The sequence below is a fragment of the Molossus molossus genome, unplaced genomic scaffold (assembly GCF_014108415.1).
Source record: "Molossus molossus isolate mMolMol1 unplaced genomic scaffold, mMolMol1.p scaffold_m16_p_9, whole genome shotgun sequence".
Classification (NCBI taxonomy): Eukaryota; Metazoa; Chordata; class Mammalia; order Chiroptera; family Molossidae; genus Molossus; species Molossus molossus.
The window spans coordinates 32,645,668-32,665,131 of NW_023425403.1; the positions used below are offsets into that span (position 1 = coordinate 32,645,668).

Here is a 19,464-nt window from a genome sequence, read left to right on the forward strand (position 1 = left end):
TTGATTTTTATGCAAGTGGTAAAATGAGTGGGAGAAACAAGATTCCAAAAATCAGGAAAGACCCTCTGACACCATGACAGAGTGTCCAGCACCAAGAGGAGCCGATGTGAACCTTCTATGCCTGCACTAAATTTTCTCAATCACAGTTCTGCCTCACATCCAAGTTCGGGACTCCTGAAGTACAGGATCAGGTCTTGCTCTGGTGTTAGCCCACACATCTAGTGAAGAGAAATCACAAAGAGAGGCTCCACAGTACTGTGTTATTAATTGTAGACAAGCCGTGGATCTCTTCTCCCCTTGAAGCTTTAGAAAATAATAATGCAATAAATTATCAGTGTGCTTTATTGTTTATTAGATTTAAAAATAAAGAAAGCACCCTGAGAAATGTGCTTGATGAGTTTCATGGTATGAATGAGAAAAGTGAAGCTCAGAGAGATACAGTACTTGCTCAAGGTTGGATAGCAGGTAAATATCAGATTTGGGATTCGATTGCCAACTCTTCTTTTAGATCATATCCTCTAATATTCATATCTTATTTTATGTAATACGTACTTTATTACAGTTTACATGTATGTTTGTAAATACAGATATTTGCATATTTATAACATTATAAAATATGTTGTTATAAATATGTATGAGTACATATTCACAATGTACTATGATACATTTGACATATTTGATATCGAAGTTCTTTGCTACAATATGACCATTTCATAAGTTGGCAATTTTTAAAGGTTCAAACAATGAAAAGGGAATAAGGAAAAGAAGTCAGCTGAACAGTTTCTCATTTGCTGATTCCCAGAAAAAGTTGCTGGGCTCACTCAAATCACAGCGTCCCATCTTGGAAGTTTTGCCACCTGAAACACCAGAGTTGACCTCAGGCCACTAAATCTGGCTAATTCTGCACAGAGTTTGCAGCCTTTGGCTGAGTTGTGAAACAGTTGAGAACTTTCAGGCTGACTTCTCCACCTTTGGGCAAGACTGAGTTGTAGGATGCCCCAAAGGGCCTAAAATTGACTTTTTAGATCAAGTGCCATTTTGGACATTGGTAGTCCTCTAATTCACCTAAAGCAGTGGTTCTCAACTAAGGATAATGTTGCCCCACTTCCTAGGGGTTATTTGGCAATATCTTTAGACATTTTTGATTGTTACAACTAGAAGAATGATGCCGGTGGGTGGAGGCCAGGGATAATGCTAAACATCTACAATGCTCAGGACAGCCCCCCACAACAAAGAATTACCCCGCCCAGGTCACTGGTGCCAAGGTTGAGAAATCACGTTCTAAAGTACTTACATTATATTGAGATGCTGAAGTTTCTCAATGTCCTCTCCACCCCAGCCAGTCCCTACCCTGACTCCATTTAGCCAACTAAAAACTCCAGTCTGCTTAAACTCGAAATTAAGCCTGAACTTAGTGAAATTAAATGCATACCTCAGTGCTGAAACCATAAAGAGAGGCTAGAAGAACACTGCCATAAACGTCAGGATGGTGGTCACACTGAGAAAGAGGGAAGGGTTGCGATCAGAACGGTGAATGCAGAGCCCCTGGGGTGCCTGGCAGTCTTCTGTGTCTTGGCTTGGATGGTGATTGCTTTGAGATTGACTTCCCAGTAATTTATTAAGATGCTTTTTATAGTTGTTGCACTTTTCTTTCTATGTGTTGTATTTCAAAATGATAAAAGGCTTGAAAACAACACACCTTAGTGATTTCCCTCTGTTTTGTAATAATTAGACTAAAGAAATATTACTGATATGAGTGGCCCTACTAAATTCATGTTGAATAACACAGAACTAGGAAACTGTTGGAGTCTAGTCTCTAAAGTAGAAATCCTGGAGCACCTTAAGTTCCTTTTTTCTTGGTCACTAACCTCTAAATGCACACACAGGGGTGCACACGCATACAGCTTGAATATTTAGTTATTAGTGAGCATTGCAAAATAACTGGAAAAGGGGCCAAATTTCCAATGGCTGGTGAACAGTGCGTTTACTCCCAAAGCTTGGTGATTCCCAAGCAGAAGAGCCTAGAGCATGCCCCACTGGGAAGGATATAGCAAAAAAAACAAAACAAAAAAACCTAGATATTATTGGTATTTTTCTAACATTTAAAAAATTTAATTACTTATTAGTTACATAAAAAGAACATATGCATATAGTTTTTTTAAAAATCATAGACTACCAGACGAGTTATAATGAAAAATATCCCCTGCCGGAGTTTTCACCAGGCCAAGGCCACACTGCGAACCTTTGCAGGTGTTTAATATTTAGCCTCATTCTTCCAAGGAGCAGGCTCATGTTGCAAATTCTTTATTCATCAAACATTATCTTCTTTACCTCCTGTTGCAGGGGTAGATGAAGAGGTTTTAACTTCTCTATCTTAGATTTGTAACGTTTCCTTAAGAAATGGGACTACTTTTCATTCCTGAGCCAAGGAGTACACTTTGATAATGTTTTTTTCTCTATTTTAACTTTGGCTTTTTTCCTTGAGTAACAAATGCATCATTTTTCATTTGCTTAGTTTTCCATAAAAACAGCACTCATTTATTTTGATCAAATGTTTCAATATGTCTATTAATATATTTTCAAAATAATCCAATAGATAAGGCATTGCTTCCATTTCCTGCCTTGGAGACCTCCCTCCCACAGCCTGTGTTCTCTGGTTGCTTTCTGGCGTTCAACAAGGCTGTTGCTTTATTCTGGAAAAATTCTGATGCCCTTCTTGGGGTTTGATCCTGATTTATTGCTTCATTTTTTTGGAGCACATGGTATAGTATCATAACAAAAAAATAATTTTCCATCAGAATTTTGAAAGCGTTATTCTTTGGTCTATTCACTTCCTGTATTGCTGTTGGGAAGTCTTGTGTAGCACTGTTCCTCATCTTTTTTATGATATTCACTCTATCATCTATCTATCTATCTATCTATCTATCTATCTATCTATCTATCTATCATCTATCGATCTATCATATCTAACACTTTAAATACCATTCTTTATCTCCAGGGTTCTAAAGTTCCATAATAATGGACCTGGTTTAAGTTTGGTGTACTTGTGTGTGTGTGTGTGTGTGTGTGTGTGTGTGTGTGTGTGTGTTGGGGAGTGATGGATTCTTTCAATTTAGAAACTCAAATTTGTTTGGGAAAATTTTTTTCTTTTTTATTTATTTGATCATTTCTATGTTTCTTGTTTTGCTTATTCTGGACCTACTATCTGTAAATTGCTACTAATCTCTAATTTTCTGAACTATTTTCTCATATTTTTCAATACCTGCCCTTTTATACACCTTGATTAATCTCTCTGCATTTATCTCCTAACTCTTCTAATGCATTTATCATCTGGACTATTTGAGTTCTTTCTTGTTATCTAGGAGTTTTATTCTGTGAAGTCAATGTTCCTGTCTCTGTGATGACATTAGCTTAAGTCTCTTCTTCTCCTTGCCTTGATAAGTGTTATCGAGATTTCCTTGTTTGGTTTATTTGTGATTATGTTGTATTTGTTTATTTTTTGCCTTTTTGTTTTAAAGGAATGACTTAGCAGCCATTGGTTCGTAATTCATAAGCAGAAATACAGAGCTCATTGGAAGCTCTGTCTATAGGAGTGAGTCTTGTCCACGGCGTCATGTGGTGTCTAGACAGCAACCAGGCTTTTTCATGTACAGAATTCCTACCGTCTTTGTGGCATTTCGGCTCTCCAGGGAAAATCTAGGAATGAGGGGTACAGGAGAGAGAACGGTGTATGCCTGAGTACAGAGGCTCTAGAAGCAGAGCTGTAGAACAGGGCGAAGAGGCGGAAACCCCACTGTTGATGGTGCAGATTCCACTTGCCCTTCATCTCCTCAGGTCTCAGCTTCACTTAAGCCATCTCTGTGCTCCAGTCTGAAGTTTTTCTGGTTAGATTTTTTTTTAGTAGCCAAGATTTCTACTTTCTTCCTGGGATAGTGGAGTATAGTGACTGTTTTATAGGGAAAGGGAGGTGATCCAGGGCAGCAGCTCCTGCTTCTATAGGCTTTCAACTCATTTTTCTTTGTTTCATCCAAGTCTCACCTACACTTCCCTTTGGACTTGGTGTCCTTAGAGTTTGTTCTGCTGGGCAAGTTGGTTTGTTTCTTTTGCATTCTTTAAATGATAGTTAGATAGATAGATAGATAGATAGATAGATAGATAGATAGATAGATCGATCTTAGCTATTAATCATTGATTTTTAAAATCCATGCATGCACTTTGGGTATTTTCCTATTTCTGTCTTTCAAAAATCTCTTGGAGTCTCTTGTCTTCTTCTGCCTTTTTGTCCATGTGGCTTTATACTTTCTTAAAATATTTTTACTGTCATGTTGAGTCTGTTCTACAAAGGAGAGAAAATAAGAGTATATAGTCCACTAGTCATTTTCTCCCACACACCCTTTCTTTATAATATCTGCGAAACGTTGAACAACTAGGCAACAGGGTTCAATGGGAAGATCTTGAGTTTAAGATTAAACCTACCTGTTTCAAATTTCAGCTTTGTTACTTAGTGAGTGTGTGATTTTCGGCATATCACTCAAACCTCCTGCCAAGTTCAGCAGAGATGCCTAGGAAAACATTGACTGAAAAGCATCCATCCAGCTGGGTAATGAGAAGGTCTTTGGTGACCTTCATCAGAGTAGTTTCCATAGAGTGACAAGGGCAGAAGCCGGGCTGCACTGGGATTTATCCATTAACTATGCTTCTGTCTTCTGTTGAAGGCTCCTCCAATGCAGTTTCCAGCAAAGCTGTGAGCGACCCGCACCTTTTGGTCTCTGCTTACTTTGCCAGCTGCTTTAGCGCTTCAATTGTGCTGCCACGTGTATGCATGCTTTTCCTTCAAGGCTCATATAAGCCAGCTGTTGCAACAAGCTTCAAAATGCTCCCTGCAAACTGGCAGGAGTCTGAATGCCTTCGGAGCTCCAAAGGGACCAGGTACAAACAGTGTAGCAGGAAAATTGCTTTGGGAAGGCAATATGGAAGAGAAAGTCTGAGCAAGGAGCAGCTCAGCACAGGAGAAAAATGGCCTCCTGCTAATAATATACTTGGAGAAAAAAATATGACAGCCAGAGCAAAGAGGGAAAAGCCTCTCCATCTTTTCTGGTGTGCTAGGCGCCCAGCCTGATGCAGTTAGCTCAGGTCTTCCATCACCACTCTAGCCCAGATGAAGATGCTGATAGAGAAGACGCATGGCCGGTGGAAGGCAGACATACAGCGGTCGCTTTGGTTACTTTGGCAGTGGGCGATCTCCTAGGCAGAAGCGTGCTCTGACCTTCAGAGGAAGAAATTCTCTAAGGAACCGTTTCAGAAAGGCTTAGATGGTGAGGTGTTACAGACAGTCCCAGAGTTCCTTCTGGGGCCCTACGTTCTCGTCAGTGTTTTGTTACCTCAATTACAATGTTGTTTGTCTGGTGGTTTTACTACGCAACCCATTTTCATAAACTGTTGCTCAGCTGTACACACTGGTGGAAAACTAGCTGAAGCAAAAATACTATTATTTATTCTGTTTAGAAAAGAAATTAAAATTGTGGAGACTGGGGAATAGTAAAATGAGAAGCTAAAATAATACTTTTTAGCATAGAAATTCAATGCCAATTTTGAGACTTATGTGCGTGAAGAATAATTCTTGCAAACATTTTTTACTTGTAGAGCAAAACACTCATAGATAATGTGATCTCAGTGAAGTTTAGTCTCCTGACTTTTAAAAATATTTCTTAATGTTGCTTATACAATTCTCCTGGAATGTGCTCATTTTAATCATCAGTCAGCATTTTATTATATTATAATCCTTAATTGATTGACGTTTAATCACAGTCTTTGTATTTTACTATCCCTTATCTCATAAGAGGCAATTTTCTCTTTACTGTAGTTTAACAGCTGATGAAAAAGATTTAAGGAAACCTATAAACTTAAGATTGGTTAATGGTCCCTTATAAAAGAATATTATACTTCTAGGATCCATTGCACAGATGTGATACTCAATTGTAGAAATGTGCATGGGGTTTATTAAATTACAGCACAAATCTTCAGTCTTCTGAGTTATTGTCCATGTTGGTATTGTTAGGCAAATGGGGAGACACATTATTGCTTCCAGTTGTTCACATGACTGTGGTGTAATGCAGACGGCGACAGCTGGCTCAGTGCTGCGGGCAACAGAGCTTGCAGCTGCTGCGGGAGCGGCGGGACGGGCCACTCGGCTGAGTCAGGGCCCGGCCGCTCGTCCAAGGTGTCCGGGGCGTGGGGAAGCAGTGAACCGAGCTGGCTGTCAGAGAGACAGAGGGACAGAGAGTGACTTATGTATAAAAGGACTTTTCTAGATTGTTTCTGGGCTTACAGTTTCTCGGGTGCCCTGAGTACCTTTGCAACTTTGTTCTATTACATCTCTCATGTGTAAGTTTCTCCTTGTATCGTTCAAAGCCTCATTCTGTTTAAAACCTCCTCTCTACATGACCTCTGCTTAGGCTATTCTTCAGGTTGGTGTGAGATTGTTAGCTAATTTTAGAAAGAAAGAAAAAAAAGAGGCAAATATTATTGTTATCTGATAAATACTCTTTTATCCAATATTTATTAACCAGATGACTGCTATATTTTGTGTCCTACATTCTCAGGACACAAAAATGAATGTGACAGACCCTCTTTCCTCATGGAATGTATTGTTGGGTAGGGGGAGATGTTCGTGCAAATAAATTAGCACTGCAAAATGTCATGACTGTGAGACGTGCTTATGTAGGATATGATGAAGTCAAAAAATAAAATTCAAACCTACATGGGCTGGAACAGAGGACCAGAAAATTCATGTGTTTGGTCAATAGTTATTTATTTACTTATCAACAGGTTTTATTATAGAGGGGATGGGGCTCAGTCCTTCTTGGCCGCTGCCTTCCTCACGGCTGCAAGGACATTGCTCAGCTCCTCTCTCTCCCTCTTGGCACGGATGTGCGTCCCCACCCTTTTCTTGATGAATTTCAGGGTCCTCTTGTCCTTAGAGACCTCGAGCAGCTCCATGGCACGCCGCTCATAGGGGGCAAAGCCACACACCTCTGGGATCATGTCCCGTATGAATTCGGTGCTTGGTGATGTGCTGTGCCTCTGCTTTCTCACATTCTCGGTCGCCCCGTGGCCCCTGTGGAGGCCCATGGCCATGGGCAGCTCAGAGCTAGTCTGCTGCTCCTCAATGGCTGCCGCAGTGGAAGTTGGTCAACAATTATGTGCCTACTATGTACTAGACACTGGAGCTACAATAATAGTACAAAGGTAAATGAAACAGGATGCCATCTTTGTATTTTTTGCACCTTTCCTCCAGGAGGGTCTTTGTTCTCACTATCCCACCAATATACTCTGATTAAGATCCACAATGCCTTCCGGTACCCAAGCAAATGGCAGAGGCAACTGATAAAATTGAACACTCCTTCCTCCTTGGGTCATTTTCATTTCAGAATGCTCTCACTTGATGGGCAGTATTACTCAGTTTCTTCTGAAGCCTCCTTGGCCTCCGCTTCACCTCTAAATGATTGAATCCTGTAGCACAGTACTTACTGACATTTAAAATAATCAGTTCCTTTATTTGTTTACTTATTTAATATTTCCTTCCTTCTCCCCTCTGTATTCTTTGTACTTAGAATATCGTGTGGCACATTACTGCTCAATATATATTGGTTGAATATATATGGGGGAAAAAGAGGTAGCTCACTGTTGAGAAGTCAGTTACATACTTGGATAATTATAATACAATAATTGCAGTAAATTGCAGATACTCAGGGAAAAGTTTCCTGAGCCGAGGCTGGAACTAAATGGCTCAATAGAGCTTTAAGTATAGAGCTTGAATTTGCAGTCCAAGGGAGCTTGAGGAAGCATGAGCATTCATGGCCCAGGAGACAAAAGATGGTAGGAGATGCAGCCGAACTGGCCACGTCGTTTCTTATTTAAAATTTTTATTTTATTCTTATGTTCTTCTATTATTCTCAAATCTATTTCTAGTGGTCTCTATTGACATTATAAGATGAAGGTGCAATCGTAAGTTAATGAGCATATGTCATGAACCACCTTGAGCTGAGTTGGCGTAAATCTCCAAAGCCAATATGTGTTCAGATGCATGCAAATCGTATGTGACAGCTTTCATTTCTTCCTTCTCTTCCCCTAGACATCCACTGCTCTCTCTGCAGAAGAGGGGGTGATAGCAAGGACCTTGGACATCCACTCTCCTGTTTGCTTTTGCCCAGCAAACATTTCACCTTTCAATTGCCATTTGTCATCGCGGTTTAAGAGTGAGGGACTGAAATGAAAGGGGTAGAAACAACTTGGCTGATTTGGTCATTTTGTTGAAAGATCAATCAGTTCCCTATGAGAAATTTTCTGGGATGGGAACCAAAGTAGCTGACATCCAAAAGCAGCGTCTCCTCTACCGGCTCTAACGGTGATGTTCCATTAGCTGTCAGCAGTAACCACACTTACATCCTCTTTCCAGCCCTCCAGCTATGAGGGGATGCCATTACATGCTCCCTGTCTAGTCACAAAACACTTGACGACAAAAGCACAAACAGACTAGGCTGAGTGGTGCTGTGAGCATGTCCCTGGCACAGGGGCCTCTCCAGCAGGTGTACACTAACTCACCTGTGCTGTACTTGGCACAAGCCATCAGGACCCATAATTGGGCACCGCAATGAGAAATTTGTCTCCACCCAGATCAGAATTGTGACCTCCCCCTTTGGACAGCAAGCCACTGCTGGAACTGGAGGGTGTCTCTCAATTAGCTAAAGGCAGGAATGTTGTCACCTCTGCCTCTGTTTAGGCAACCAGCCAGATTTCTGAAGAAAGGCTACCTTGCTTTACCCTTTTCAAGGAATGTGCTGGTTTGCAAAAAAACAAAACAAAACCCACATATACATACATGCACACAAGGTTAGATTCTGATGCTTTTTGCTTCTCATCTTTAAATATTTCAGTGACCTAGCCAAGTATTCATTCATAATGGACCCCCTCAAGGAAGCATAGAAAAGCTCAGAACATATTGGGTTAACTATTTGTTCCCTGGGCTTTTGATTTATGAAATGTATCTCCACTCTTCCTTTTCAAATGAAAGTGGCTATGGCTTTGCACTGAGCCTTGAGCATTAACTCCTTATTAAAAAGAACTTCCAGGTACCCCTGGGCTCAAAGAGGGCCTCAGCCTAGGATAATTAAAACATAGCCTTGAATAATTATAGTCATATAATATGTGGCTTGTGACAAAAGATTATCCATTTATTTTAAATACAGAAAAAAGTGCACAGTTCCAAAATAATAAATTGCCTAAGACTATCAAAAGTGTTAATTTTCATCTGGAAAACTCCTATTCATTCTTCAATACCCTTTGCTGTTTGTGAAGAAACAGCCCTCATTTATGAACTCTTGCCAAGACAGTGTTGATTACTTTTTCATTTTTACTTCTATTAAACTTGGTTTATAAATTTCTTTGCAAGTTGTACCAAACATGTAGAAATAGTCTCTCTATTCTTTTAAGTGCTCTTTCCCACTTGTTTTGAAAGACGCAGCATCCCTGGTCCTTCTTTTATGTTCTCCTCTTTCACTGAGACATGAAAATAGAGACTCATTTATTTATGCAGAACAGTTCAAGGGTAGTGATTACTGGGGAAATAAAAGGGAATGGTGGGGACTGTGAAGAAATGGGGAAAACCTGATTCTACATAAAGTATGTGAAGAAATGGAGAAAACCCGATTCAACCAAAAGTAGCATCAGCACTTTGTTACTGTGGAGAAATGTGGATGAAATGTGACCGCATAGTTCAACTCTTTAAGAGAAACACAAAATACAGATTAAAAAAAAAAAGTCCAAACTACTAATCATTAAATGTCAGATCAAGCCTATTTTTATAATACTGTGTCTGACAAATACAAAACATCTGCCAGCACAATTTGGCTCGCAGCCTGCCAATTTACAGGCTCTCGTTTTTATTTATTTGTTTAACCTTCACCCTTGCTCCGTGTCTTCATTGCCAGCACCATGTGGCAGAGAGGAGGAAGGATGCCCTGATGCTCACGCCCACCCAGCCCTTGTGAGTCATAGGATTAGCCTGGTCTTCCGCGCCTCCCCGACCTTTGCACATACTGTTTCTTCTTCCTGGAAAATCTTCCTAATTTTGAACTCTTATTCACGAGATAAGATCCAAATGTCTTTTTATACTTTGTTAAGATCTACATTTCAGCACTTGAACTGCTGATATTATTCATTTATATCAATATTCTCAAATATCAGTAAACATCCCCCTAACCTGGAGGGCTTGTTAAACAGACGGCTGGGCTCCACCTTTAGTTTCTGACTCAGCTGGTCCAGAATGGGGCCCAAGAATTTGCATTTCCAACAAGTGGCCAGATGTTGCTGGTCTGGGGACCACACTTCGAGAACCCCACATATTACACTTGGGGCTGTGTACAGCTTCTCTGTGGCTCTCCAGAGCTGGCACAGTCAATAACCCAGACATTAATGATGCTAATGACAGTCACTTCGGCTTCCTCATCAAGCCAATCTAATAAACATCTGCCCAGTGTCAGTGGTAAAATAGTGGCTGATCCGCTCACCCCCTTGCATTTAACTCTCATGTACTTGGACAACTAAGGAGTTTGAAGAGTTCTACACGATCACCTAGTTAAATATGAACAATTTATAAATAAAACACTGAGGCTGTTTGTCTTAGCTCAGCTCTTTTATTTTCGTTCCAATTACATTCCAATTTACAAGGTCAGCTTCCTAATACCAGATAAATTCTTATTTTTTTCCTTCTAAAACACCGAGGAGACATCACAAATTTGGGAAATTTCCTGTTGGGATAGGTGGAGTGGATTAAAATGACGAACGCTGCACAGAGAAACGTATTTTTTGACGTTCATTGCATCAGCTATATATTTACATTTTTTCCCCTGTCACTAATTCCACATGCTTAGGAACCACGCCAGATATGGTTCACAGAGCGTGAAAAATATACCTAATTAGTTCTTCCTATGCTACTTACATTTATCTTGTAATAGTAAAACATTCTTCTTGCAAAACTGAGGATGACACAAATGATACTTGCAAGCCCTATTAATGGATCATAATGACCTGCAACTCTAAAATTAAATATACAGCATATTTTAATACTGAGTCCATGCCCCCAAATTTCTCAATGAAGCAACAACTCTTAGCATGTTAGAGTTCAGACTTTCTCTACAAATGGTAAAGTGCCACTCTATTCAGCTTTTCACGTGCTATTGACCCTCATTCCTGCCCTGACTCTCACCTTTGTCCTAGAAGATTTCAACTTCATGCTGATAATTCAACAAATCTGAAAAGTATTTGTCGTGTGTCTACTGTATACTAGACACTATTTTTTTTTTTTTTTATCCTCACCCGAGGATATTTTTCCATTTTTTGTACAGATAGAGTAGGAGGGAGAGAGAGGAAGGGAGAGAGAGTGAGAAACATCGACATGAACGGACACATCGAGTGGCTGCCACCCGCACGACCAACCAGGGCCGGGGACAAACTGCACCCGAAGTACGTGCCCTTAGCGGGAACCGAACCCGGGTCTCTCCGGACCGCAGGCCGACGCTCTAACCGCTGAGCCAAACTGGCCAGGGCTATACTAGACACTATTTTATGTGTCATAGATCTAGTTGTCAAATAAGGTAGTTTTAAGGTCCTGCCTTTGAGGAATTCTGGTCTAGGCGGGGCTGGCTTAGTGTGACAAGCACTGTGATAAAACCAAAGCAGGGAACAGCAAAGACGGTATTGACGGAGGAGGGCCCTTCTACACAGAGGGACAAAGAAGTGACACTGAGCTTGACCTGTATGAGATGAAGAAGATGGGTAGAGATCTTGGCAGAGAGAACAGCAAGTACAACAGCCCCGGGGTGGGGCTGTCATTTGCAAAAAATGGACAGAAGACCAGCGTGGGTGACGAGGAAGAAAGGAGGAGCGGACTGGTATGGCTGTGCAAGGGCTGGGCAGGGCTGGTCATGAGGTAAAATAAAGTAGGCCAGAGTCCTAATGGAAATGGCAGTTCTTTCAGGGTATAGCAGGAAAGTTATATGAACTAATTTGTTTTCTATAAAGTTGACTAATGCTGTTGTTGTTGAGGATTGACTATATGCGGGAGTGATGGTCAAGAGCAGGAGGAGGGAGGCTAGTCAGGAGGGTGCTGTGGTGACTCTGGAGAGACGAGGTGGTGGTGCTTTGAAGTAAGTGCTTGGGTGGAAGACGAGTAATGGCCCAGTTGGTGATATATTTTGAAGGCATTTCAGCTGTGCTGTGTTGAGTAGGAGGAGAGAGGTTAAAGGGCTGGATTGATCTAAGAGTGGAGGGAGGTTGGTTTTAGGACAGATGTAAAGAAGGAAATGCAGTAAGAATGTTGTGGGTGCCAAGGAAAAAGGGTTTAAATGAAAGGCCAGTGTTTCAGGATGGGAACAAAACAAGAGCTGTCAAATCAATCGAACTGGGCTGATCAATGGAGAACAATGTGAGATTAAAATACATAATTGATGAAGATGAATGGAAAACATAATAACAGCAAAAGATAATAGATGAGAGCCAGAGAGTAGAACATTACAATTTGGTCCAAATGACTGCTGGTTCTCTGTTGTTTGTAAGTGTCCATTCTCACACGGTACAGTAGTTTATGCAGAAAGAATGACCAACCAGAGAGCCCCATCAATTTAGGTTTTGTACCTTCTGACTTGTTCTTTACTCCTCACTTTTCAGTTTTAAACTCCTGACCTGATTGTTTAGTCTTTCAACTCATCATCCGTTTATGCTTCCATCTAAGAACCTTCTATTTGGTGGTGGATTAACTTCCTTCTAGTCTAGAAACCTAAGTCTACTTATTGACCACTGTTTTCTTCTTTCCTCTATAATGCTATAATTCTCTGAACAGCGCTGAGGGCAACCTCTCTCTGTGGTTTGAGCTGATCCCTGATACCTCTCATCCTTAGTAACTCCTCAGTACTTAGAAACAACTTAAATCAAACGCAATTTATATGTTCTCCTTTCAATTGACCAAGATTGTTCTTAACGCTGTGATTCTTTTTTTGATTAATGTGCTAATACCTACACAGCTAACCAAATCAGAAACCTGAGGCTCATCAAGATTTGTCTCTCTTTTTTTTTTTCTTTTTCTTTATTGATTTTAGAGAGAGACAGGAAGGGAAAAGGAGAGAGAGATAGAAACATCGATGAGAGAGAACATCAATTGGCTGCCTCCTGCATGACCCCCCTGGGGATTGGGCTCACGACTTGGGCATGTGTCCTGACCGGGAATTGAACCAGCGACTTCTTGGTGCATGGGTCGACACTCAACCAGTGAGCCATACTGGCCAGGCGAGATTTGTCTCTCTTTTATACTAAATAATTAACCAATCAACAACCGCTCTCAGGTATATCCTCTATGCATTCCTGAAATCCTTCCCCTTTTCCTTTGCTTCTTATGCTTTTCTCTATTCCAGCAATTATTATTAAATATTATGATTAATTATGAGCACATATCATAATCTTCCTCCTTGCCCCTGGCCTGCAAACTCCTTGAGAAAAAAAATCTTCTAATTTGTGTACCCCTAAGTCCTGTCTTCTCTTGAGTGATGAGTTGAGGCATGGATCAAATGACCCATCTCATCTCCTCGTAGCAGTAGCTTGTACTCTGCAGGAACCTAGAGAGAAACCTTCTTTCACTAGGGCTTAGGCATGTGGTAGCCATCAGAGCTGCTCATAAATATTCCAGTTCTTCTCTATTTCTTATTACAGGAATGCGCTTCCCTGTTCTTTTTGAAGTTAAGTCAGTAGGACTTGCTTTAGTCAGTGAAATAGAAGTGATTGAAAGATCTCTGGACAGAAGCTTTAAGAGACGGAGTATAATTCACTACATCCCCTTCCATCCCTTCAGCAATCAGGGAAGTATGAATGAATGGAGCCCTTGTCACTTGAAATATGAGTAAGAAACACTTTTGTTGAATTAAGCCACCAAGGTATTAGGGTGACTTGTTACTGCCACATAACTTCACCTATCCCCCTGCATGATGTCCTTTGGGTGCTAGCAGTTTTCTCTTCGGGAGGGATGGTGTTCAGGGGAAATCATGCTGCACATCGCTTTCTTGTCTCACAGATATTTTTACACAGATAAACTCAGGTGAAAATCGGCATCAAGGGAAGCCTTAAAATGGAACTCAGTCCCAACTTGGCAATATTCAACCTAAGAATTATGTACGGAATGAAAAGGGTAATCATATTTGCTTTGAAGAATAATTATGAGCTAATTGTATGAAAGAAGAGAATAATGCGTCTGTTCATATGAGTCTTTTCTCTCTTCTGTGTGTGCAACACGCAGGCTGATCCAGTCAGTAATATGCCTCCTGGAGCACTGTTGGGGAGACCCAAGGATTAATGCCACAAATATTTGACTGGGAATACTTAATTAGAACATTAAGTGAAAAGTCTGTCCCCAAATTAGCTCAACATGGGAAATGGGATCACATTATGGCCACACTTGTTAAGCATTTTGAGTTTTCAGTGCACCACTAATTATAAAGCATCTATGTCCTAGGAGAAAGCTCTGTAGGTATTAACAGTTTTGATCACCAGTTCCTCCTTGCTGAAAGCTGATAGTTGAGTCTGAGTCACCCTTCACTTAGTTGCCTTCCCTTCCTCCACAAGAAACAAGGTCCAGATAATCCCGGAGTTACAAAGCGCTGCTGAAAGTCATTATGAACTCACTTCCCCTTTTACTAAATTTCCTCTCATGTAGGCATTTTGCTTCCTTTTCCTTTTATTACTGTTTTCTGTCTTTTAAACACATTTCACTTCTGTTCTTTAGTCCACTGTTTTCTTGCTTCCTTTTTTCATTTATCCAGAATGGAACTGTTTTCTCCTCTAAGAAAACTGTCATTGATCAGAAAAAAAAACTTGATTTTGTGGCTGAGTTCAAATGTCCTCTTTCCCTCAGGAAACAAACCGAACTCTGTGGTCCTCTCTGATTAAGAACCACAGAATACACCTAGGTCTAGTGCCGTCTCCTACACTAAGGCTTCCCTAACTCCTTTCAGACAAAGCTATCTCTTGTGTTAAGTAGCACTTTGTTGTCTTCTCAATAGTACACTGTTGTACTTTGACTTACCTTCTTAAAGTTCTGTCTTTTACATCAATCATGAAACTTCCTAAAAGCAGAGAACTTGCCCCTGGCCAGTTTGGCTCAGCGGTTAGAGGGCCACTCTTGGACCAAGAGTCGCGGGTTTGATTCCAGTCAGGGGCACGGACCTCGGTTGTAGTTTGGTCCCTGGCCCTAGTTGGAGTCGTGCCTCGGGTCGTGTGGGAGGCAACCGATCTATGTGTCTCTCTCACATTGATGTTTCTCTCACTCTCCCTCACACTCTATCTGAAGATAAATGGAAAAATACCCTCAGGTGAGGATTAAAAAAAAAGCAGAAAAGTTGTTTTATTCATTTTTACACATCTGGTCCCTCACCGAGCCTGACATGATTTCTAGGAGAGACCCCATTCTGTCACACCCTACACTACAGAAGAGAGTCTCAAAGTGCAGCCCTTGGGCTGGATGAGCTCAGCAGGCATGTTCTGTTTGGTCCACAAAGAGTTGTCCAGCACAGGTCTAAAATACTTTAAATTAATTGCCAATTTTCAGAATAGAGAGATTATTTTTAAAATCCAGATTTTTAGCTTAATCTTTTTTAAGAACAACAAGTCAGGAGATTGGACAGCGCTGAGCTCCCATTCCAACATAAAAGCAACAGCTGTAGCTGAGGCGCAGCGCCTCTTTGGAAGGGGCACGATGAGCCCTGTCTCCAGATGACCGGTTGGCCAAGAACGGCAGGAGCAGCCCCTAAACCGCCAGCACAGCACTTGAACGATGGGCTCCGCAGGGATGATTTCCAGGTCAGTGGTTGCAGGACAGAGCAGTCTCCCGATTGTCAGACCAGAGATGAGGAATTAATGCTGACACAGGTGGGAACCTCGGGCCGGGAAGCCCCGGACTTGCTCCCTCTCCCCCCGGGGTGATTCGGCTTTGGTAATGGCTGGCTGCTTCCAGCCGGAGCACACTCGGCCTTCTGTGGCTCTAGAAAACCTGCTCAGAGTTCAGCTTCCAATTTTAAGGTGTGAGGATTTTAAATAACGAGAGAGCAAAGTGGTAACCTAGTCACTCTTCAACCCAGATGCCTTCTGAAGCCTAAATTTTGGGTGTGACCCTGGAATTTTACTCACATCAAAGCATTAGTGTCTGTCTCTCCCTCCGCCTTTTTCTCTTCCTTTCCACACTTCATAATAAATGTACTTCTCATGCTAATGATCTCCAGTGATTTCTTGATCATCCTTATATATTAATCTTATTCATCTTTATTTTTGTCTCTACATATTTTATATCTTAAAGTATGTGGAGTTATAAGAAATAGAAAAAGTACATGAAAAACTCAGTGTAGGAAATAAAAGTGCTCTAGTCTTCTATCTTTTATTGCATAATTGAAATTGTGTTGCATACATAACTTTAAGTCCACCTATATTCACTCAGCCTTATTGTATGGTCACTTTGAAAATTATTTTAAAACATATTTCTAGTGAAAACATATACCACCTATGGTTGTGTAATTATTATTTAACCCTTTCCTTATGTATAGACACTAAAATTATATGTCTTTTTTCACTTTATAAGAAAATATTTGTCCTAATATTTAACTAGTCTCTTGGAGTAGACTTCTCAAGGTGAAATTACTGGCTCAAAAATCAAGAACGTTAAAAGTCTTTTTAATAACCTATATTGCCAAATTGCATTTATAAACTCCTTTTTTTTTTATCCTCACCTGAGGACATTTTTCCATTTTTGTTCAGATAGAGTAGGAGGGAGAGAGAAATATCAACTTGAAAGGGACACATTGAGTGGCTGCCTCCCAAACAACCCCAACCTGGGCTAGGGATGAACTGCAACCGAGGTACATGCCCTTGACCGGAATTGAACCTGCAACTCATTGGTCTGCGGGCGGGTGCTCTTATGCTGAGCCAAACTGGCCAGGGCTGACGTCCATTCTTACTACCTTGCCTGCTGAGCATCAGAACGCGCAGCTGTTTCATCGGCACTATAACATTTCAAAATTTTTAATAACTGGAAAGTTAATACTTTTGTTTTAATTTGTACTTATTTGATTATTAGTGAGACTAAATATTTTTCATAGGCTTATTGTCCATTGTATTACTTTATTGTTTCACAATTGTCAATATTTATTGCCTACTTTTCTATTATCACACTGAAGATTTCTCTAATCAAAAATCCACCTTACACATGCAGGTTAGTGGTCCCGTTTCTATTATATTATATGTGCTGCACAAATTTCCCAGTTTGTCAATGGCCTTTTTATTTTTATGACTTTTTACATATGTAAGTTAATTTTTTAAAACTTAGCATAGCTCATCAATTTTGCTTTCTCTTTCTTTTATTCTTAAAAGCCCTTCACAGAAATGGTAATTAGTAAGAGGAGAAAAGTATTAATTAACCTTATTGTAGTAACTATTTTGCAATACGTACAGTTATCAAATCATCATGTTGTATATCATAAACCTATATGTCAATAACATCTCAATAACTATTGGAGAGATGGTTTTTTAAAAGCTCCTTCACATACCTGAGATATTAAATAGTCACCTATATTTTCTTATAGCTTTTTGGGGTTTCAGGTTTTCTATTTAATTCACAATTCATTTAATACTTATGGTTCATACTGCCAGTTGTATATTAACTAAAATGATTTTACCTACCAAAGGAAAAGCTACTGGAGAGCAAAACCAGGTGGGACTTCCAAATGAAGTACGAGTGTATCACTGCCAGGAAACTGTCTCCTCTCTTGAAAAAAAAGAGGCTTGGTTTCTACCCCACTGTATTGTGGGAGAAATGAGGCTTCATTTAATGCCTATGTAGCAAGTGACCCAAAAAGGGCACCAAGATATTTCCAAATAGGTGTTTTAAACAGCATTTGGTATGTGATTCACCCTTTCTGTGAAAGCAGTTTCTCTAGGTCTGTAATTCCTTCTTCTGCAGTGCTGTTTTATTAGTTTTGCCTCCTAACAAGTAAAAAGGTTCCTCAAATCATTTTTCTTTCTTGAAATGTTCTTAATTATTTTTTATTCTGTTAGATTAGTTCAATAATTTTATTAATTTATCTCTACCCCAAATCCCACTGGGATCTTTGTTGTAATTTTATTAAATCTAAAAATGAATTTGTTGTTAAAAATTAATTTGTAAAGATATGACATTTTTATAATATTGATTTTCCCAAAAGGGGAAAAAATAACAGCTAACCTTTATAAGGGCTTACTGTTTGCCATTGGCCAATCCAAGGCATTTTTGCGTATCAGTTCATATAATCGCCACAACAGTTTTCAGAAGAATGGACACATTTACAAGTGAGGGCACTCGGACCCAGATGTGAAGCAATCCTGAAAAAGCAAATGACTGGTGTTAATGGACGTTCATTAAATTTATTAAATCACTATGAAGTGATTTCACAATAAATTTAATATATATATCAAATCACCATGTTATGCACCTAACTAATAAAATGTTTAATGGCAGTTATATCTCAATGAAACTGGGGGAAAAATAGGTAAAAAAAAAATACTATTTTTAAATTTAAAAACTTACTGGCCTTGTAATCATGTTTTTCTTCAGTATGGTTGTCCTACTTTATTCTGTCTCTTTCTTGCTTTCTTTTTTTATCCTCACCCAGGACATTTTTCCATTTTTTGTTCAGGTAGAGTAGGAGGGGGAGAGAGGAACAGAGAGAGAGAAAAACATCGACGTGAAGGGACACATCGAGTGGCTGCCACCCGCACGACTGACCAGAGCCGGGGACAAACTGCAACCGAGGTACGTGCCCTTAGCGGGAACCGAACCCGGGTCTCTCGGGACCGCAGGCCGACGCTCTAACCGCTGAGCCAAACCGGCCAGGGCTTTCTTGCTTTCTTATGCTCACATTTTTTGTATTTCATTCTGATTTCTTCTTTTTATCTGTTTTGCCTTCTCTAGTCTACCCTATGTAATGCTCATATTGGGCTATTCTGGCATTTCACTTTATCCGATTTGAATGGTTATGGTTTATTTTAAAAAACGAACAATACGATACCCTCGTTGACATGTGCCTTGAGCCGGGTCCCCTATCCCACCTCCTTCCCTCACCGGGAGATTGTGGTTTGTGCTTCAGACAGGACACAGCAGAAAGTCAGACTCCACAAGGCGTGGGGAGGAGAGAGGAGCAGCAGAAGGGACGCTTCGGGATGAAATTTCACCTCCATCTTTAACTTGAAGGAACCTGAGATTTATTTGTTCACTTTAAAATTGTTGAGCACCCACTGTTTGTCAGGAAGAGAATCTTGAAACTTTACCCTTCATCTATTCGGTGTTATATTTACAGGGGTTTTACAGCTGGGGAGAAAGGAAACTTTCTGGGTCCTAAA

The 19,464-nt window shown here is 40.3% G+C and overlaps 1 protein-coding gene across 1 annotated transcript; it reads right to left on the reverse strand.

Annotated features, from left to right (window-relative positions):
• Positions 1–6,852: 6,852 nt before the first annotated feature.
• On the reverse strand, positions 6,853–7,137 carry LOC118622924 (60S ribosomal protein L36-like). Its single transcript, XM_036250514.1, has one exon. It carries the CDS (start codon positions 7,135–7,137, stop codon positions 6,853–6,855), a length of 285 nt encoding a protein of 94 aa, XP_036106407.1.
• Positions 7,138–19,464: the final 12,327 nt, after the last annotated feature.